General features: G+C 43.0%; 1 protein-coding gene across 2 annotated transcripts in view; it reads left to right on the top strand.

The window, feature by feature from the left end:
* The window catches only part of LOC106610281 (beta-1,3-N-acetylglucosaminyltransferase radical fringe), a 40,639-nt gene extending 35,501 nt beyond the window's left edge, over window positions 1-5,138 (top strand). For both annotated transcript variants that reach the window (XM_014209559.3, XM_014209550.3), the window contains 4 exons: window positions 47-132; window positions 2,992-3,157; window positions 3,260-3,345; window positions 3,668-5,138. In XM_014209559.3, the coding sequence (XP_014065034.1) occupies window positions 47-132; window positions 2,992-3,157; window positions 3,260-3,345; window positions 3,668-3,734 (405 nt within the window). In that variant the 3' untranslated portion in view covers window positions 3,735-5,138. The remainder of the gene's footprint in view (window positions 1-46; window positions 133-2,991; window positions 3,158-3,259; window positions 3,346-3,667) is intronic.
* The last annotated feature ends 18,015 nt before the right edge of the window (window positions 5,139-23,153 follow it).

Here is a 23,153-nt window from a genome sequence, read left to right as displayed (position 1 = left end):
CTCTGACCCTCTCTCGTTCTCTCTGACCCTTGTTTTCTTCTCCCAGGTGTCAGTGAAGTTCTGGTTTGCTACAGGAGGAGCAGGGTTCTGTATCAGTCGTGGTCTGGCCCTCAAGATGAGTCCATGGGCTAGGTGAGTTTTAACAGTTTAACATTTTCAATGTTCTTCAGATGCACATATTATTGTGGCTGTTAAAGGTTAATTAAATGTAAAGGCAAAAATGTAGATTTCCGCCTAAATAGACACACCCAAAAGTAACTGCTTTTAATGAGCAGTTAAATAAGGACATGCATGAACTTGGTATCACACCTGATAAGGACATGGTCAGAACATAGGAATGGCACAGTTCAGATCACACAAGATCAAGCACACACAAAGTAACTGTTTTTTTAGTGTTTTTTTATGTAATCTTTCATGGACAAGCTATAAGTAAATGATTGATGAATAGAGATGGAAACTCATCAGATGCCTTCCACAACAAGTCAAACACTTCTGGGAAACAAATGTGATTGATAGAAACAACAGCTATAACTTTACAGATGTTTTAATAAGAGGTATAAAAACAACATTTCTACCATATCAACTTCTTCCAAACATTGTGGTGGTGTCAGGGGACATCCAAGTGTCCTTTCAACCTCCCAAACATCATCATCCTGATCATCCTCTCTGTGGGGAATAAAATACAGGAATATAATAGGATCAATATTGCAGTTGACAAATTTTACAAAACTGCATTATTCTAATATAAAAGCAATATACTGAAAGATGACACCCAGCCTAAACTGTGTTACACATTCCCTGCTGGTGACTTTTGGCATCTCACAGCCCTCTCTGAGACTAACTCTAAATGTCTAACTTCTTCAGTATACAGGCCAGCGAGATTGTAGACTGGCCCTTCACAACTGGCCAGGTGAGTGCAGCAAGCTCACCTCTGTCCACAAAGTATCTCAGAGTAGGAGTGCTGATCTAGGAGCAGTTTTGCTTTTTAGATCATAATGAATAAGATTATTTGGACACTGTCTGGAAAGTGCCTCACACAGAGGTGTGAAACACACACAGACACAATGCAAATAGTGTGTGGGGGGGGGGGGGGGGGCCAAGGCAGAGTAGTATTTTTGTTTTCAGCCATCAATAATGTGTTTTTGCTCAATCTGTTTGGGTGGGCCTGGCAGGGGTGGGCACAGTACTCCCCTGCCTCCTAGTGGAAAACTAATTTGAATTATATGGCACAAACAGGACACAGTTACATAGACCTATACTGTGTGTAGGCTATACATACAGTTCAAAACACCAAAAAGTAGACCATAACAAAACAACATTACTGTTCTGTAAAAGCAATATACTAGCCTATACAAAGCAAACAGTGGGACACAGGTAGCCTACCTTTGGAAAGCAAAGGTCATGAGAATTTGGTTACACAGAATATATCCAACTTTTAGCAGCCTAGAAGGCCAGCATTCCGGAGTCGCAACTTCACTGTTAACATTGAGACTGGTGTTTTGTGGGTACTATTTATGAAGCTGCCAGTTGAGGACTTGTGAGGCATCTGCTTCTCAAACTAGACACTCTAATGTACTTGTCCTCTTGCTCAGTTGTGCACCGGGGCCTCCCATTCCTCTTTCTATTCTGTTTAGAGACAGTTTGCTCTGTTCTGTGGAGGGAGTAGTACACAGCGTTGTACAAGATCTTCAGTTTCTTGGCAATTTCTTGCATGGAATAGCCTTCCTTTCTCAGAACAAGAATAGACTGATGAGTTTCAGAAGAAAGGTCTTTGTTTCTGGTCATTTTGAGCCTGTAATCGAACACACAAATGCTGATGCTCCAGATACTCAACTAGTGTAAAGAAGGCCAGTTTTATTGCTTCTTTAATCAGAACAACAGTTTTCAGCTGTGCTAACATAATTGCAAAAGGGTTTCTAATGATCAATTAGCCTTTTAAAATTATAAACTTGGATTAGCTAACACAACGTGCCATTGGAATACAGGAGTGATGGTTGCTGATAATGGGCCTCTGTACGCCTATGTAGATATTCCATTTTAAAAAAATCAGCCGTTTCCAGTTACAATAGTCATTTTGGGGCGGCAGGTAGCCTATTGGTTAGAGCGTTGGACTTGTAACTGAAAGGGTGCAAGATCGAATCCCTGAGCTGACAAGGTAAAAATCTGTCGTTCTGCCCCTGAACAAGGCAGTTAACCCACTGCTCCTAGGCCGTCATTGAAAATAAGAATTTGTTCTTTACTGACTTGCCTAGTTAAATAAAGGTAAAATAAAAAATAATAAAAATGTACAAAATTAACAATGTGTACACTGTATTTCTGACCAATTTGAAGTTATTTTAATGGACAAAAAAATTGTTTTTCTTTCAAAAACAAGGACATTTCTAAGTGACCCCAAACTTTTGAGCGATTAGTGTGTATAAAACATGTAAGTACTTTGGAATGATAGACAGGATATAGGATACACAGGACAGGACACCGCTATACTGTAAATACAAAGCACAAATAAGCAGACCACAACTATATAAAACATACTAAATACATATAGTATAGAAAGTTTACAAAATAATTTACTTACAGATCTAAAACGGAATCCAATCCTTCTAGAAAACATTTTTCTCAGCCGAGTCAGTAATCTTGGTCCAGGTCGCCCTCAGCATCTGTGTCTGACTCCCAAAACATTTCCTCCAAAGCCTCTTTCTCAGTATACCTGCTTTTGTCATATTTTTACCCCCCTGTTGGGTAGTTTCCAACTGCTGCATCCATTAGAATTGTTGTTAAAACCGTTGCTACATATACTGTAGATACAGTAAACATGAAAAGACCTTGGGAATCGATAGAACATCGCTCAGAGATACACAAATATTACAACATTCAAAATGGGGGAATCTTTCCTTTAAGCTATTACGCCAAACTGTTTTGAGCAGTTCACTCACTACCTCTTCCCTCCTTCTCTCTCTCCTTTCTTTTCCTCTCCCCTCCTCCTCCCCCCAGTCTGGGGAACTTCATCAGCACGGCGGAGAAGATCCGTCTCCCTGACGACTGCACCATGGGTTACATCATCGAGGCGCTGCTGGAGGTGACACTGACACACACACACCTATTCCACTCCCACCTGGAGAACCTGCAGAGGCTTCCCACGGACACCGTGCTGGAGCAGGTAGGGGTGGGGAGAGAAATAGAGGGAGACAGAGAGAGAAAGAAATACAACAGCTCCCAATTGTTTTCAGTCATCAAAGACAAACTGTGTGTGTGTGTCTAGGTCACATTGAGCTACGGGGGTTTTGAGAACAGGAGGAATGTGATCAGCATTGGAGGAGCCTTCTCTCTGGTGGAGGACCCGTCACGGTAAACACACATTCTCCCAACATCCACCTAACATCCATTGAACATTTACCCAACATTGTCTGGCACAAGAAAATTACATGACACTGGTTTGCTTAACCTCTGCTGAATTGTGAGTGACATGTGAATGGTTATCCCCTCTCTCTCCACCAACTCTTTTCTTTGTCATACCATTTCCCTCTCTCTCCCCGTCCGTATCCCCTCTCTCTACTTCCATCTGCCCTCTCTCTCTCTTTCTCCCTCCCCTCAATATCTCTCTCCCTCAATCTCTTTCTGGCTCCATCTCTCCTCTCTCCCTCCGTCTGCCCTCTGTCTCTCTCTCTAGATTTAAGACTGTCCACTGCCTCCTCTACCCAGAGACTGACTGGTGTCCTAGTAAGGGGCACCATTGATGGCCACTACAGTACAGCATATCTACATTACTTCCTACCGGCCTGGTTGACTGGTGTCCCTGTGTATGCTAGCTATATCATTGCCATGGCAAAATAATGTCAAGGCCAAACCCCTACAGAACCACTTTCCTCAGATCAAATGGCTAGATGTCTGTGGGTCTTTGAGAGGACATGAGGCGAGACAAGATGAGGTAACTGGAGTGAGGATCACTTTGGTCATGGTGGGATGATGAAGAAACACCCCACTACTCTTTCTTATCACTCCTGTACCCTCCACTCAACGCAGGAAGTTGTCGCTGTTGGCTGTTGCCGTAGCGATGTTTCACCACTCATTGCTTTTGTTGTAGCTTTGAATCCCAAACACACTATTGTGGTCCAGAGATGTCTTTGAAGAAGTATTAATGTATTTAAATGACTGTTGAAAAGGTACCTTAAGACGCTGAACATGGTGAAATGTATTTGCTTTTTGGTCCCAAAAATGTACTGGACTGGTGTTTTATTATGAGGGCCCATGACCAGAAATCATCAGAGGTGAATATCTGATATCAGTGTTACATTAAGTAATGCCTGAGAGTCGTTTGTGACTGTTTAACGGAGTCAAGAACGTAGCGTAAGCTCACTCCACAGCTTGCTTGAAATGATCCTTTTGCATAGGTCAAACGTGTGTTTGTGAGCAGAGGATTGCTAGTCCCCTGGTATGGGGACAGGGACAGTGGAGGAAGCCATACTGTTAGCAGCATACTGACATCAGTTTCACTTTACAGACAACCCTTGTGCCCCTCATGTCCTGAAGTTAATTTCTTACCAGAAGAGGTTTCAAACTGGTGTGTGTACATGTGTGTGTGCAACCTAACTACTCAGTCAGAATGATTTTAACGTCTTATAGCCAAAGATGCCAGTGCCTTATGTTTCAGTCAACTGGACTTTGGAAATGCACATGACAAATGTTTTATAGGAATGAAACTGTGAGAGTACTGTATGAATAAATGTATGAATAATACACACAGCCCTGCAGTAACCAAAACAGACTCTGAACATGAGCACACTATCTTAAAGATCATGCATTAGATATTGTTGTTGCCTCGAAGTGTTTCCCACAATGCATGTTACAAGTTATTTCTCTGTCAAAAAGACTACACGTTTTGCACTCATCTCAATTTCCTGTGTGTAATAAAACTTACGGTAGTGTTGTAATGCTTGAGCTGGAAGTACATGTCTTTTCCTTTTTGCACAGAAACACTAGAATCCAAATACAGAATCTCTCTTTCCCCGCTGCAGGTCAGTGTCAGAGGGAGAGTCAGACTCCAGTTAGGATGTGATTTTTCCTCATCTTCTGTCCTCCTTTTTACCATTGATGTATTATTTTGTGTTGAATAAAGCATGTTTTGCAGCATTACAAAACAACACCACTACTCTCTAGTCTCTTTGCTTCAGATTCATAGTTGTTTTTATCATAATTAAGACAATCTCAAGTACATACACAGTGATGTACAACAGGACAGTGGAACAATGCTGGTGTACTTACTGTTCTTATTACAGAAAATACTAATGAAAGAGGCAGATCTGTTTTGAGGTTACATAATCAGCTTGGTTCTCACCCTTTGGAACAACATGTGCTTGGCCCATGAAATTTGTCAGTGAGCTAATCCAGTGTTTCCCAACTCCCCAGACAGTACACATTCACATTTTAGCCCTGACAAACACCTGATTCCACTTGTCAACTAACCATCAAGCCTTACCTCTATACATATCTACCTCTATCACTCCAGTATCCCTGCACATTGTAAATATGCTACTGGAACTGACCCTGTATATAGTATACTTACTTACTTTCTCCTGTTCTTATTTTTTTGTGTGCTTTTGTTTTACCTTATGTAATTGTTTTGTATTACATTTACTAATTACTGCATTGTTGGGTTTAGTGCTTGAAAGAAAGGCATTTCACTGTACTTGTGCACGTGACATTGAAACTTGATTCAACTCATTGAGGGATTCAAGTGTGTTTGTCCAGGGCCACGACAAAAATGTGTGCTGTTGGGGATTCTTGAGAACTGGAGTTAGGAAAAACTGAGTTAGTGCATTGAGGCCTATGTAATGTTTGACTGGAACATAATGGTCCAGATGGCATTAGATTTATGCCTGATTACTTCACACTATCATAAGCTGCCATCAATCCAACCTCATTTTCAGCAGAGTGGGACGATTACTCGAGATAATTGCTTTATGCACTGGGGTAGTAATTTCTCCCTCACGAGCTAGGTTTCCATCCAATTGACGACAGATATTCATGTGAATATTCTAATATCGGCATAAAGAAATATGCACATTTTTCCGCCAGAGATGTTTCCGTCAAATTGACTTGCTGCGGGTAAAAGTTTGTGCGTGATGAGGTAGTGCACATAAAAATACCTTTTGCAGTTACACATGTACCGAATAAAAAACAAGTGAAATTGACTTCTATTGCATTTTCTACTGATAGTTTTCTCACAAAAAATGTTGCGTTCTATAGCGAGTGCGCCCACTCTGGTATTGGTACATGCGCTCTTGCCAACCGCTGAGTCAAACTCGGAGGACTAAACTGTGTTTAGTAAAACCATGTCATCTTGTGACTCCCAAATGTACTTTTATGATGGTTAGTATATCAATATTTGCACATTAATGCGTTCCCACCACCATTTCTCACATAATTAATTTTACAGAAAAAAAGATCCCATCATGTCTAACAAACGATCTGTCTGCATTTTGTTACGAGAACTCGCCAAGCCAATAGATGACGCTGCTGTTATGTATATCTGAGTGTGATACTATATAGTACTAGTGAGCCAAGTTAGGCATTACTTACTATGCACTGAATGGAGCTGTATGCATGCTACAGAGTGATGATGAAGTAAAGACTTTATAATCAACATTACCTTGCTCTTGTATAGAATAAACACCATTCAAAACAAACATGGTGTCAGAAGTCAGAACCACATAGGTATATCCTTGACGAATCAAAATATCAAAACAACACAGGGATAAATGCACAGTAGGAAGGGACAAGCTAACCAGCTACACAAAATAATGACAACAATGGCTTACCCAGTAATTCCAGTACCAGAGCCTATGGACATGAAAGGCGATACATACAACAACTGGACATTCTTTCCAGCGCAATAGGAAAACTATGAGAAAGCTACCGGTCTGGACTAAAAAGAATACAAAGTCTGCATAGCAACTCTGCTAAGTGTGATGGGAAAGGAATGACATCTCTTACAGCGTCATCTTCATATGCCCGAAGCAGAGAACTGACCCAGTAAAAATGATACAGAAACAGTTTGAGCAGCTGGGAGGGACTGCTGCGTGAGGACTGGGCCGCCTGTGAGTGCTTTGGGACGGGGTGGGGCCCACTGCAGCACCTGCTGCTCGTTGAGAAGAGTAAGAACGATACGTGCTTTCACGTCAGTCTCCAATAACACCAGAAAAAGTCGCTAGATTTGTCGCTTGTCACTTTTTTAAAAATGTGTCGCTAGAGGGGTCTGAATACTCTCTAAATATAGCGACAAAGTCGCTAAATTGGCAACACTGTGTCATAGGCACTAAAGATATAGTTGTGCGAATGTTCAGAGGGCCGACACTGACATGTGTAGTTCAAGTGTGACGACCCTCCCACTCTGTCTGCAGAATTCTTTCTCTTTGCTCTTGTTTTCCCTAATAGGATCTCAGTGGGCGGAGCCGGGAGGGAGGTCAGTGAAATGGGACACACATGGGCTCGGGTGTGTCCCAGGATAAATGCACCTCTTCCCCATTCATTGAGGAAACTCTCTCCGTGCAGACACAGACGGATTTTGGTTGTGCCATTTTTTTTGTGGCTATTTGGCTTATTTGGTTTGTTTGCGTTGGCACCTTTCAACACCCCTAATTCCCACATGTATACACGCGACCACTCATTTACACTGCTGACTAAACACTCACCATTGTTAATTGTATTTACTTTACTTCAGTTAATAAATATATTTTGTTATTCTTTATCTCCACGTTGTCTCACTTTTTGTTATGGGCTTCGAGCCGGTTCGTGACAAGTGGGGGCTCGTCCAGGATCCTAAGGTTGGTTCCTAGACATTTTGGCGTATAGCACTTTGTTACATTATGAAGGACTAATACTAGTGTCGTTTGGCTTACTAGTATGTGTGTTGTGTTTGGGAGAAAACGTGGAGTTAATGTTCAACTCTGTAGGTGCTTTGTTTTGCATCTTTTGTTACAGCTTGTTTGAGTTATAATGTTTGGTGTCCGGTACTGGTTTCGTTTGTTTGGTAAACTTGCCACTGCGGTGGATAGTTCGTTGTGTTCTGCATTGGAGAAAGTACATTGGTTAGTTTCCAGGCCCCTGCCCAGGCTGAAGACTCCGGCTCTACTCGCTGTTGGGACATCGGTCCAAGGAGGTGAGTACAATCGGCTGTGTACCTCAGTGGGAGATTTGGGTAGGGTAGTGACACTAGATACTCGGAGCTATAGTTTTTTTTCCTCTGTTAGGCTTAGTGACGTGTTTCACTTTGGAATACTTTGGGCATGGTTATTTTGTTTGTTATTTTTGTGTGGTGTCTGTGGACTGAGCAGTTGTCTCGGGGGCACAGCCGTAGCTTGGGGAACCTGCCAGCATGCTGGGGGGTTTATTTCCATGCCAGCGGGCTACAGTGCGTAATTACCCACCGTAAATCAGCACGAAGACTAGGGTTGAGTTACTATAGGTTTTGAGGAAGCTCCATATATATCTCATCTCTCTTCTGTGGTGCCCAGTGTGATTGTCATTTCTCTGGTTGTGGTCTGGTGTGCTCAGCAGAGGGGAAGAGCGAGATATATATTCTTGGGACTATGGTGTCTTACGTAGACGAGTTCATTCGCTTTCCATCAGAGGAACTGTTAGAATGATGTACTAAAGAACAGCTGTTGAAAGTTCAACACTACAAGGTTGAAATTAGTGATAAACGTCTGAAATTCTATTAGGTTAATATTGAAGGCCAATCTGATGGAGAGTGGTATTCTTGAAGTTACCACTGGGGCAGTCTCTGAAGACTTGCCATCTCCCCGTAACGTTACAATGACCCCTCCATCGGTTAGTCCTAGTAGTCTTCTTTTTGAACAGCAGAAAGAACTGCTTTGGTTACAGCTAGAGCATGATCGTGAGAAGCTAGAGCATGATCGTGTAAAATATGAAAAGGAATTGGCATTCTAAACAGGATATGGCGCGTGCTAAAATCAAGCTGTAACAAGAGCGGCTAGAGTTGGTTAGGGAAGGAAATCTCTCAGGGGAGAGTTTGCTCTGTGAAGGTGACCCAGATTTACCTAGGGGTCGTTCCTCTTTTGGTCGTGCCCTGGACACATTTGATATTGTTGGGAACTTACGGTTGTTGCCTCAATTTAATTAAAGACCCTGATACATTATTTTCGTTGTTTGAGCGTGTTGCTGACGCTAGGAGTTGGACTGATTCTGACCGCACTTTAATGTTGCATTGTGTGCTGACTGGTAAAGCGCGGGAAGCGTATTCAGCTCTTAGTGTAGCCGATAGTATCAGTTATGATACGGTTAAAACGGCTGTGTTACCGATTTACGAATTGGTTCCTGAGGCTTACCGGCAATGATTTAGAACTTTAAAAAGGGATGACAAACAGACTGCGCGAGAATTATCTTCACAGTTTAATCGCTGGTGTTCTGCCTCTGCAGTTATGACTTTCCAAGGGTTGTGTGATCTGATTATGTTAGAGCAATTTAAGGACACAATCCCTGATCGTATAGCCACTTCCATGAACGAAAAGTAAAGACTGAAGCTGCGGTTTTTGGCGGACGAGTATGGTTTGACTCACAAGTGTCTTTGCAGAGCCCCGTATTAGATAGCAGTGTCTTCTTTCTCCAGTAGGGCTTCTCCCTGTATCTTGGTCAGTAAACCGGATGGGACAAACAGATTTTGTACGGACTACCGTAAGGTAATGTCACTAAGCCAGATTAATTTCCTCTTCCTTGGATAAAGGACTGTGTTGATCAAGTCGGCGCAGCTAAGTTTGTGAGCAAATTTGACCTGTTAAAACCTGTTAGGGCTAGGGGGCAGTATTGACACGGCTGGATAAAAAACATACCCGATTTAATCTGGTTACCACTCCTACCCAGTAACTAGAATATGCATATACTTATTACATATGGATAGAAAACACCCTAAAGTTTCTAAAACTGTTTGAATGGTGTCTGTGAGTATAACAGAACTCAAATGGCAGGTCAAAACCTGAGAGATTCCTTTACAGGAAGTGGCCTGTCTGACCATTTCTTGAACTTCTTTTCCATCTCTATCTTTTACTAAGGATCTCTGCTCTAACGTGACACTTCCCACGTCGTCCATAGGCGCTCAGAGCCCGGGAAAAAACAGAATGTCGTCATTCCAGCCCCAGGCTGAAACACATTATCGCCTTTCTCAAGTGGCCGATCAAGGGACTCTGGCCTTATGCGCGTGACCCGACCGCCCCCGCCTTTGTGATTTTTTCCTCTGTTTGCCGAAAAGGAGATTCCCTGTCGGAATATTATCGCTTTTCTACGAGAAAAATGGCGTAAAAATTGATTTTAAACAGCGGTTGACATGCTTCGAAGTACGGTAATGGAATATTTAGAATTTTATTGTCACGAATTGCGCCATGCGCGCGACACTTCTTTACCATTTCAGATAGTGTCTGGAACGCACAAACAAAACGCCGCTATTCGGATATAACGATGGATTATTTTGGACCAAACCAACATTTGTTATTGAAGTAGACGTCCTGGGAGTGCATTCTGATGAAGACAACAAAAGGTAATCAAACTTTTATAATAGTAAATATGATTATGGTGAGTGCTAAACTTGCCGGGTGTCTAAATAGCAAGCCTGTGATGCCTGGGCTATGTACTTAGATTATTGCAAAATGTGCTTTCACCAAAAAGCTATTTTAAAATCGGACATATCGAGTGCATAGTGGAGGTCTGTATCTATAATTCTTAAAATAATTGTTATGCTTTTTGTGAACTTTTATCGTGAGTAATTTAGTAAAATGTTAGCGAATTCCCCGGAAGTTTGCGGGGGGTATGCTAGTTCTGAACGTCACATGCTAATGAAAAAAGCTGGTTTTTGATATAAATATGAACTTGATTGAACAAAACATGCATGTATTGTATAACAATGTCCTAGGGTTGTCATCTGATGAAGATCATCAAAGGTGAGTGCTGCATTTAGCTGTCTTCTGGGTTTTGGTGACATATGCTGGCTTGAAAAATGGGTGTCTGATTATTTCTGGCTTGGTACTCTGCTGACATAATCTAATGTTTTGCTTTCGTTGTAAAGCCTTTTTGAAATCGGACAGTGTGGTTAGATTAACGAGAGTCTTGTCTTTAAATAGCTGTAAAATAGTCATATGTTTGAGAAATTGAAGTAATAGGATTTTTAAGATTTTGAAAATCGCGCCACAGGCTGCAAGTGGCTGTTACGTAGGTGGGACGCCAGCGTCCCACCTAGCCCATAGAGGTTAAAGGGGTATTGGCAGGTGCCACTGACGAGTAGGGCACGTGAAATCTCTGCCTTTATTACACCCTCTGGTCTGTACTCGTATTCGGTTATGAGTTTCAGCCTGCGTAATGCACCTGACACTTTCCAGCGATTTTATGAACAGGGTTGTCTCCGGTCTGGCCGGGTGCGCCGTTTATCTGGACGATGTAATGATATATGCAGATAGTTGGGAGGAACATCTGTCCCGTATTTAAGCCTTGTTTGACTGCCTAGCTGCGGGTCACCTCACGATCAATCTGGCTAAATGTGAGTTTGCTCAGGTGACCGTTACATACCTTGGCAAGGTGGTTGGGCAAGGTGAAGGTCGTCCTGTTCGGGCTAAGGTGGTAGCTATTGATGCTTTTTTTTTCTTCCTTGTCAACAGGTTTTTGAAGATGCAAAGAGGTTGCTTACCTCAACTCCGGTGTTGGCTGTTCCTCGCGTGGATTTGTCATTTACCTTGCAGGTGGATGCTAGTCATGTGGGGGCAGGTGCAGTTTTGCTGCAAGCAGATGTGTCTGGTGTTGAGAGGCCTGCTAGTTTCTTTTCAATGCAGACATCACGAAAGTCAGACAACACCATGGATCACCAACATGTTTGTCTTTGAAAAACCTGATAAACCATGAATATGCATGGCCCAAAGTGCACTCAACAAAGCCTTAATGAGATTGCACTTCCAGACCAAATTTTATTTGTCACATGCGACGAATACAACAGGTGTAGACCTTATTGTGAAATGCTTACTTACAAGCATGTAACCGACAATGCAGTTCAAGAAATAGAATTACGAAAATATTTACTAAGTAAGGTAAAGAAAATGTAATAAAAAGTACCACAATAAAATAACAACAATAACAGGGCGATGTACAGGTACCGAGTCAATGTGCAGGTTAGTCAAGGTAATTTGTACATGTAGGTAGGAGTAAAGTGACTATGCATAGATAATGAACAGCAAGTAGCAGCAGTGTAAAAACAAAGGGAGGTCAATGTAAATAGTCCTGGTGGCCATTTGATTAATTGTTCAGCAGTCTTATAGCTTGAGGATAGAAGCTGTTAAGGAGCCTTTTGGACCTAGACTTGGTGCTCTGGTACCGCTTGCTGTGCGGTATCAGAGATGAGTCTATGACTTGGGTGACTGGAGTCTTTGACACATTTTTGGGCCTTCCTCTGAACCTGTGTAGTATATACTGTATAGTTGAACTCGGAAGTTTACATACACTTAGGTTGGAGTCATTAAAACTCACACATTTCTTGTTAACAATCTATAGTTTTGGCAAGTCGGTTAGGACATCTACTTTGTGCATGACACAAGTCATTTTTCCAACAATTGTTTACAGATTATTTCACTTATAATTCACTGTATCACAATTCCAGTGGGTCAGAAGTTTACATACACTAAGTTGACTGCCTTTAAACTGCTTGGAAAATTCCAGAAGGTTATATCATGGCTTTAGAAGCTTCTGATGGGCTAATTGACATCATTTGAGTCAATTGGAGGTCTACCTGTGGATATATTTCAAGGCCTACCTTCAAACTCAGTGCCTCTTTGCTTGACATCATGGAAAAACCATAAAGAAATCAGCCAAGACCTCAGAAAAAATGTGTAGAACTCCACAAGTCTGGTTCATCCTTGGTAGCAATTTCCAAACGCCTGAAGGTACCACGTTCATCTGTACAAACAATAGTACGCAAGTATAAACACCATGGGACCACGCAACCGTCACACCGCTCAGGAAGGAGACGCGTTCTGTCTCCTAGAGATGAACGTTCTTTGGTGCGAAAAGTGCAACTCAATCCCAGAACAACAGCAAAGGACCTTGTGAAGATGCTGGCGGAAACAGGTACAAAAGTATCTATATCCACAGTAAAACGAGTCCTATATCGACATAACCTGAAAGGCCGCTCAGCAAGGAAGAAGCCACTGCTCCAAAACCGCTATTAAAAAAAAGTCAGACTACGGTTTTTAACTGCACATGGGGACAAAGATCATACTTTTTGGAGAAATGTCCTCTGGTCTGATGACACAGAAATAGAACTGTTTGGCCATAATGACCATTGTTGTGTTTGGAGGAAAAAGGGGGAGGCTTGCAAGCCAAAGAACCATCCCAGCCAGGAAGCATGGCGGTGGCAGCATCATGTTGTGGGGGTGCTTTGCTGCAGGACGGATTGGTGCACGTCACAAAATAGATGGCATCATGAGGAAGGACAATTATGTGGATATATTGAAGCAACATCTCAAGACATCAGTCAGGAAGTTAAAGCTTGGTCGCAAATCGATCTTCCAAATGGACAATGACCCCAAGCATACTTCCAAAGTTGTGGCAAAATGGCTTAAGGACAACAAAGTCAAGGTATTGGAGTGGCCATCACGAAGCCCTGACCTCAATCCTATAGAACATTTCTGGGCAAAACTGAATATGCGTGGAGAGGCCTACAAACCTGACTGTTACACCAGCTCTGTCAGGAGGAATGGGCCAAAATTCACCCATCTTATTGTGGGAAGCTTGTGGAATGCTACCTGAAACGTTAGACCCAAGTTAAACAATTTAAAGGCAATGCTACCAAATACTAATTAAGTATGTAAACTTCTGACCCACTGGGAATGTGTTGAAATAAATACAAGTTGAAATAAATCATTTTCTCTACTATTATTCTGAGATTTCACATTCTTAAAATAAAGTGGTGATCCTAACTGATCTAAGACAGGGACTTTTTACTAGGATTAAATGTCAGGAATTGTGAAACTGAGTTTAAATGTATTTGGCTAAGGTGTATGTAAACTTCTGACTTCAAAAGTAGGTCCTGGATGGCAAGAAGTCATACCCTCTTCAAGATTGTCTTGATGTGTTTGGACCATGATAGTTTGTTGATGTGGACACCAAGGAACTTAACTCTTGACCCGCTCCACAACAGCCCCATCGATGTTAATGGGGGCCTGTTCGGCCCTCCTTTTCCTGTAGTCCACAATCATCTCCTTTGTTTTGCTCATATTGAGGGAGAGGTTGTTGTCCTGGCACCACACGGCCAGATCTCTGACCTCCCTATAGGCTGTCTTGTCGGTGATCAGGCCTACCACTGTTGTATCGTCAACAAACTTAATGATGGTTTTGGAGTCGTGCTTGGCCATGTAGTCGTGGGTGAACAGGGAGTACAAGAGGGGACTAAGCATGTATCCCTGAGGGGCCCCGTTGTTGAGGATCAGCGTACCAGATGTGTTGTTGCCCTACCCTTACCACCTAGTGGTGGCCCATTAGGAAGTCCATGATCCAGTTGCAGAGGGAGGTGTTTAGTCCCAGGGTCCTTAGCTTAGTGATGAGCTTTGTGCGCACCATGGTGTTGAACGCTGAGCTGTAGTCAATGAACAACGTTCTCACAGGTGTTCCTTTTGTCCAGGTGGGAAAGGGCAGTATGGAGTGCGATTGAGATTGCCTCATCTGTTGGGTCGGTATAAGAATTGGAGTGGGTCTAGGGTTTCCGGGATGATGGTGTTGTGATCCATGACCAGCCTTTCAAAGCACTTCATGGCTACCAACTTGAGTACTACGGAGCGGTAGTCATTTAGGTAGGTTACCTTCGTAGTCTTGGGCACTGGGACTATGTTGGTCTGCTTGAAACATTTAGGTATTACAGACTCAGTCAGGGAGAGGTTGAAAATGTCAGTGAAGACACTTGCAAGTTGGTATGCGCATGCTCTGGGTATGCGCATGCTCTGGGTATGCGCATGCTCTGGGTATGCGCATGCTCTGGGTATGCGCATGCTCTGGGTAGGCAGCCTTGTGAATGTTGAGCAGTTTAAAGGTCTTACAAAGGTCTTATCACGCTGTCGTCCTGAAATGTTGGTGCTGTTATGCTTGCTTCAGTGTTGCTTGCCTCAAAGTGAGCATAAAAATATGTTTAGCTCATCTGGTAGGCTCTCATCACTGGGCAGCTTGCGGCTGGGTTTCCTTTTGTAGTCCGTAATAGTTTGCAAGCCCTGCCACATCGACGAGCGTCAGAGCTGGAGTAGTAGGATTCAATCTTAGTTCTGTATTGACACTTTGCCTGTTTGTTTGTTCGTCTGAGGGCATTGCGGAATTTTTTACAAGTGTCCGGACTAGTGTCCCGCTCCTTGAAAGCGGCAGCTCTAGCCTTTAGCTCAGTGCGGATGTTACCTGTAATCCATGGCTTCTGGTTGGGATATGTACATACGGTCGCTATGGGGATGCCCACAATTGGTGATTCTACCAGAGATATCGAATTTTATTTGTCACATGCGCCGAATACAACAGGTGTAGACCTTACAGTGAAATGCTTACTTACAAGCCCTTAACCAACAATGCAGTTTTAAGACAAAAATACAAAACAAAAAATAAATAAAATTAACAAATTAAGTAGCAGCATGTTGCTTGAAACATGTTGGTATTAGACTCAGACAGGGTCCAACGCAAAGGTACTCGATGCCAAAGATGGATATTGACAAGTCAAACTTGATTAAGTGAGCAGCTATCTAACACATTTCTGGACACCTGTAGGAAGGTATCGATGGCTGAGAATGCCGTTTGGAATCAAGCCAGCAGCTGGAGAATACCAGCGCAAACAGTGTGAAGCACTACAGGGACTTAAAGGAGTGTGTGAGATCACAGATGACATTCTACCCTATAGATGTGGTGACACACACACACGAAGAAGCGATGGCAGATCATGACAGAAACCTCACAGCGCTCCTTCAGAGAGCAAGAGATGTCAACCTGAAGCTGAACAAAAATTAACTCTGGTTAAAGCTATCTAGTGTAACATACATGGGTCATCTTCTCACAGAGGGCCTTTGCCCTGACCCAGAGAAAATAACAATCCATTCGGAACATGGGTACACCGTCCTGCAAATGTCATGCCCCGCCTATCAGATGTGCGTGAGCCGCTTAGAAGACTGACAAGGACATTGAATCAACATGGCTACCACAGCATGACGCAGCAGTTGAGACTACCAAACAGTTAGTCACACAACACCCAGTGCTCAAATACTGAGATCTGAATGATGCAGTTATACTGCAGTGTGATGCCAGTGAGACAGGTTTGGGCGCAGCCCTTCTACAGAAAGGACAACGTGTTGCATTTGCCTTCAGAACATTGACTCAGACAGAACAAGGATATGCACCGATTGAGAAAGAATAGCTCTCCATTTTTTTGTATGTGATAAGTTTGACCAGTACCTGCATGGCAGAGTTCCTCACAATACACAGCGACCACAAACCGCATGAGACGATCTTTAAGAAATCCCTACTCACAGCACCCAAGCGACTGCAGAGAATGTTGCTAAGGCTACAAAGATACCAACACCATGTGCAATACAAACAAGGCAAAGAACTACATGTAGCTGTCCAGTACAGCTCAATCAACCACAGAGCACAGACAAATGCAAACTCCAGCCATGGTCTACGCTATGAGTCTAGCCACAACTGACCTGGAACAAATGGATCACACCAGTGATGTCAACATCTCAACTAAGACAATGGAGTCAATCAAAGCACACTGTTCCCAGGACCCACTGTTTCAGGCTCTGTACTCAAATCAACAACAGCTAGCCTGGAACCAAACAGGCTGTGAGTCACACACTGAAAGATTTCTGGATGTACAAAGAGGAGATCACCGCAGAAAGGAAACAGGGTCTTCATCCCTAACATGTTACGTGTTGACTTTCTACACAAAATACACTCTGGCCACTCAGGCATAGAGGCCAGTCTCAGAATGCTATTTTCTGGCCATGGTTTCGGAGGACATAAAGATCTTTATCAGCATGTGCGCAACATGCAACTCCATCCAGAAGAGACAACAAAAGGAGACCCTCGTCCCCCACCAAATCCTTCCCCTCCCGTGGTCCAAGATCGGGATGGACTTACTTACAGTCAACAAAAGCAACTACCTCATGGTTGATTTATTACTCAGACTACTGGGAGCTCAACGAGCTGACTGACACATCAGACACCATCATTGAATGCTGCAAAAAGCAGTTCAGCAGACATGGTGTTGTCCACACTGTTTCTGATAATGGACAATCCTCCAGAATGGACTGAAATTAGTTGATGAGTGGGACTTTAAACGTGACGTCATCACCGTGTCACAGCCAAAGCAATTGAAAAGCGGAATCAGCGGTGAAAATGGCCAAAACGCTCCTAAAAAAAGGCTGCGATGGATGGTGAAGACCATGGAAAGCAGTGTTGGCATGGCGGAATACTCCAACAGAGGGACTTAACAGTTCTCCGGTACAGTGACTCATGTCCAGATGCACACAATCCTACCCACCATGAAGAAACTGCTCAAACCCCATGTAATTCCAAGAAAACAAGCCAAAGGGCTGACAGCAAAACACCACTATGACACATGCCTGTGACATGCCCAACATCATCCAAGGACAAACAGTAAGGGTTCTTCTCCACCCAACAACTCAGCCAGCACTTGGACGCTGGGCATATGCACTGATTAACTCAGTGACCGGTCGTATGAAGTACTAGTTAACAGTAAAAAATACAGCAGAAACAGAAAAGACATTCATCCAGTGACTAAACGACTCAGGATCCCCCCCGAACGACTACCAAACAATCATGGATGAGGATGACTGGGGACCATGGCCCGAACCTGCCATCCAAGCAGGTGGTGAACGACACGCTGCTGATATGGAAGCAGAACCACTGCCTGAAAATATAACTCTGAGACGCACCAGAACCAGGACAAATATCAGGCCGTGTGTGAGATACTCCAGACACTTTGCTGTTCAGGGCCTGGACAGCTTGCTATCATCGACGGAAAAATGAATTCCCAAGTTTATCAAGACATTTTGCAGGAGAATGTTAGGCTGTCTGCCAATTGAAGCTCAACAGAAGTTGGGTGACGCAACAGGACAACAACCCAAAACACAGAAGTAAATCAACAACAGAATGGATTCAACAGAAGGAAATACGTCAGAGTCCTGACCTCAACCCAATTGAGATGCTGGGGCATGATCTCAAGAGTGGTTCACACCAGACATCCCAAGAATATTGCTGAACTGAAACAGTTCTGTAAAGAGGAATGGTCCAAAATTCCTCCTGACCGTTGTGCAGGTCTGATCGTGCAGGTCAACTACAGAAAATGTTTGGTTGAGGTTATTGCTGCCAAAGGGGGGTCAACCAGTTATTAAATCCAAGGGTTCACATACTTTTCCCACCCTGCACTGTGAATGTTTACATGGTGTGTTAAATAAAGACATGAAAAAAGTAATTGTTTGTATTATTAGTTAAAGCAGATTGTTTGTCTCTTGTTGTGACCTAGATGAAGTACCGATCAAATTTTTAGACCAATTTATGCAGAAATCCAGGTACTTCCAAAGGTTTCACATACTTGTTCTTGTCACTTTATATGTTTTTGTTACCAGTGTAATGATTTCACAGGCAAGGGTCTAACCCCAGATCTCCTGTTTATAAGTCCTCTTCATTTGTTGGGTAAAGGAAGATGTTACGAAATGTCGCCAAGCCAATAGATGGCGCAGCTGTTATGTATACAGTGAGGGGGAAAAAGTATTTGATCCCCTGCTGATTTTGTACATTTGCCCACTGACAAAGAAATGATCAGTATCATTTTAATGGTAGGTTTATTTGAACAGTGAGAGAGAATAACAACAAAAATCCAGAAAAACGCATGTCAAAAATGTTATAAAATGATTTGCATTTTAATGAGGTAAATAAGTATTTGACCCCTCTGCAAAACATTACTTATTACTTGGTGGCAAAACCCTTGTTGGCAATCAGAGGTCAGACGTTTCTTGTAGTTGGCCACCAGGTTTGCACACATTGCAGGAGGGATTTTGTCCCACTCCTCTTTGCAGATCTTTTCCAAGTCATTAAGGTTTCGAGGCTGATGTTTGGTAACTCGAACCTTCAGCTCCCTCCACAGATTTTCTATGGGATTAAGGTCTGGAGACTGGCTAGGCCACTCCAGGACCTTAATGTGCTTCTTTTTGAGCCACTCCTTTTGTTGCCTTGGCCATGTGTTTTGGGTCATTGTCATGCTGGAATACCCATCCAGGACCCATTTTCAATGCCCTGGCTGAGGGAAGGAGGTTCTCACCCAAGATTTGACGGTACATGGCCCGTCCAATGTCCCTTTGATGCGATGAAGTTGTCCTGTCCCCTTAGCAGAAAAACACCCCCCACAGCATAATGTTTCCACCTCCATGTTTGACGGTGGGGAGTGTGTTCTTGGTCATAGGCAGCATTCCTCCTTCTCCAAACACGGCGAGTTGAGTTGATGCCAAAGAGCTCCATTTTGGTCTCATCTGACCACAACACTTTCACCCAGTTGTCATCTGAATCATTCAGATGTTCATTGGCAAACTTCAGACGGGCATGTATGTGTGCTTTCTTGAGCAGGGGGACCTTGTGGGCACTGCAGGATTTCAGTCCTTCACGGCGTAGTGTGTTACCAATTGTTTTCTTGGTGACTATGGTCCCAGCTGCCTTGAGATCATTGACAAGATCCTCCCGTGTAGTTCTGGGCTGATTCCTCACCGTTCTCATGATCATTGCAACTCCACGAGGTGAGATCTTGCATGGAGCCCCAGGCCGAGGGAGATTGACAGTTCTTTTGTGGTAACAGGTAACAAACTGAGATTAGGAGCACTCCCTTTAAGAGTGCGCTCCTAATCTTAACTCGTTACCTGTATAAAAGACACCTGGGAGTCAAATCTTTCTGATTGAGAGGGGGTCAAATACTTATTTCCCTCATTAAAATGCTAATAATTTTAACATTTTTGGCATGCGTTTTTCTGGATATTTTTGTTGTTATTCTGTCTCTCACTGTTCAAATAAACCTACCATTAAAATTATAGACTGATCTTTCTTTGTCAGTGGGCAAACGTACAAAATAAGCAGGGGATCAAATACTTTTCCCCCCCACTGTATGTGTGTGTGTAGTGCGTATGTTACCGTGTGTATGCATTAGTCTGTGCCTACATTTGTTGCTTCACAGTCCCCGTTGTTCCATAAGGTGTTTTTTTAATATATTTTTTAAATGTATTCTACTACTTGCATCAGTTACGTCAGGGCTCCCGAGTGGCACAGCGTTCTAAGGCACTGCATCTCAGTGCAAGAAGCGTCACTACAGTCCCTGGTTTGAATCCAGGCTGTATCACAATCGGCCGTGATTGAGAGTCCCGTAGGGGGGAGCACAATTGTCCCAACGTCGTCCGGGTTTGGCTGGGGTAGGCCATCACTGTAAATATAAATGTGTTCTTAACTGACTTGCCTAGTTAAGTAAAGGTTAAATAAAACGTTTTTACAAAAATAAACTTGATGTGGAATAGTGTTCCATGTAGTCATGGTTCTATGTCGTACTGTGTGCCTACCATAGTCTATTCTGGACTTGGGACTATGAAGAGACCTCTTCTGGTATGTCTTGTGGGGTATGCATGGGTGTCCGAGCTGTGCGCCAGTAGTTCAAACCGAGAGCTCGACGCATTCAACATGTCAATACCTCTCATAACTACAAGTAGTCATGAAGCCAATCACTCCTCCAGTTTGAGCCAGGACAGATCGATATGCATATTATTATTATTATTAGCAGCTCTCTGTGTACATCCAAGGGCCAGCCGTGCTGCCCTGTTCTGAGCCAATTGCAAAGTCCCTTTTTGTGGCACCTGACCACACGACTGAACAGCAGTTCAGGTGCGACGGAGCTGTAGGACCTGCCTTGTTGATGGTGCTGTTATTTAGGTAGAGCAACACTTTATTATTGACATACTTCTCCCCATCTTAGCTACTGTTGTGTCAATATGTTTTGACCATGACAGTTTACAATCCAGGGTTACTCCAAGCAGTTTAGTTACCTCCAACTTGATCAATTTCCACATTCATTACGAGATGTAGTTGAGGTTAAGGGTTTAGTGAATGATTTGTCCCAAATACAATGCTTTTAGTCTTAGTCCTAAATATTTCTAACTGAATTCCTTGCCACCCACTCTGAAACTAACTGCAACTCTTTAAGGGTTGGAGTCATTTCAGTTGCTATAGTAGCTGACTTCTATAGTGTTGAGTCATCTGGGTACATAGACACACTGGCTTTACTCAAAGCCAGTGGCATGTCAATAGTAAAGATTGAAAATGGTAATGGGCCTAGACAGCTGCCCTGGGGAATTCCTGATTCTACCTGGATTATGTTGGAGTGGCTTCCATTAAAGTACACCCTCTGTGTTCTGTTAGACAGGTACCGTGCCCTCTACTAATATTGGCACCCTTGGTAAATATGACCAAAACGGGCTGTGAAAAAATTTGCTGTTTATTCTCTTGGTCTTTCATTCAAAATATTCACAAAAACAGAACCTTCATTGAAGTAAAATGATTTTTAAAAATGCATGTGAAATAAATCATTTTCTCCGAAACGTGTGCCAGAATTATTGACACCCCTAGAAATTCTTCTGAGTAAAATCTAACTGAAGTATATTCCTATTAAAATGTGTATGTGTATATGTTCACCTGAGTGATTATGAACATTTAAGTGGAAAGCCATGACTTCCTGTTTCATTTAGGTATAAATATGAGGTGACATACAGGCCAAGTTCCCATAGTCACCCATCACTATGGGAAAGACCTGAGAATACAGTAATGATGTGTGACAAAATGTTGTTGAGCTGCACAAATCAGGGAATGGCTATAAGAAAATAGCTCAATGGTTGAAAAGGACCATTTCCACTATCAGGACAATAATTAAGAAGTGTAAAGCAACTGGAGATGTTAACAATCGGCCTGAAATAGGACGTGTCTATATTGACCCCAAGCACAGTGAGAAGGATGGTTTGAGTGGCCAAAAAATCTCCAAGAATCACAGCTGGAGAATTGCAGATGTTAGTAGGTTCTTGGGGTCAGAAAGTCTCAAACTACGAATAGATGCCACCTACATAACCACAAGTTGTATGGGAGGATTGCCATAAAAAAGCCTTTGCTGTCATAAAACTCAAGCCCCTACATTTTGCCAAAAGTTTCTGGAACTTTAAGTGGGACCGGGTTCTATGGTCAGATGAGAACAAAATGCAGCTTTTTGGAAACAAACATCAGAGGTGGGTTTTTGTCATAGACAGAAAGATAGCCATGCAGAAAAGTACCTCATCCCCAATGTAAAGTATGGTGGTGGATCTTTGTTGTGGGGATGCTTTTCTTCCAAAGGCCCTGGACAACTTGTTAGGATACAAGGTATCGTGGCCTCCAAGTACCAGCAGATATTAAATTAAAACCTGACTGCCTCTGCTAGGAAGCTTAAACTGGGCCATGGTTGGATCTTCCAGCAGGACAATGATCCAAAGCACACCTCAAAATCAACACACAAATGGTTCACTGACCACAGAATAAAGGTTTTGCCATGGCCATCCCAGTCTCCTGACCTAATTTGACCTAATCGGAATCTGAAGGATCTGGAGAGATTCTGTATGGAGGAATGGTCTCAGATCCCTTGGTCATTTGTTCTCCAAGCTCATTACGCATTATATGAGAAGACTCAGAGCTGTTATCTTGGCAAAGGGAGGTTTCACAAGGTATTGAATTCAGGGGTGCCAATAATTGTGGCACACATACAGTACATTTGAGGATAAATACATATTTTTTTCACAGTCCGTTTAGCTCATATTTACCAAGGGTTCCAAAATTAGTGGAGGGCACTAACTCTTTATCCACAATATAGCAGTGGGTGTAAAGCCATAACACATACAGGAGAACCCTTTATGGACGGGCGAGAGGCAGGATAACTTGAGCCCATTGCTCCTGGTGCAGGCCTCCGACAGATGGAGAGGTTCCGCTCGATTCAGAGAAGGAAGGTTGTCGACGTCGACTTCGAAGTCGTAGTAGTAGGCACTGCGGCCGCAGACACGGGCACCCCCAGAGAC

The sequence above is a fragment of the Salmo salar genome, chromosome 01 (assembly GCF_965601325.2).
Source record: "Salmo salar chromosome 01, fSalSal1, whole genome shotgun sequence".
Lineage (NCBI taxonomy): Eukaryota > Metazoa > Chordata > Actinopteri > Salmoniformes > Salmonidae > Salmo > Salmo salar.
The sequence above is the reverse complement of the archived record's forward strand: the minus strand, read 5'-3'. Positions and strand labels throughout refer to the sequence as shown.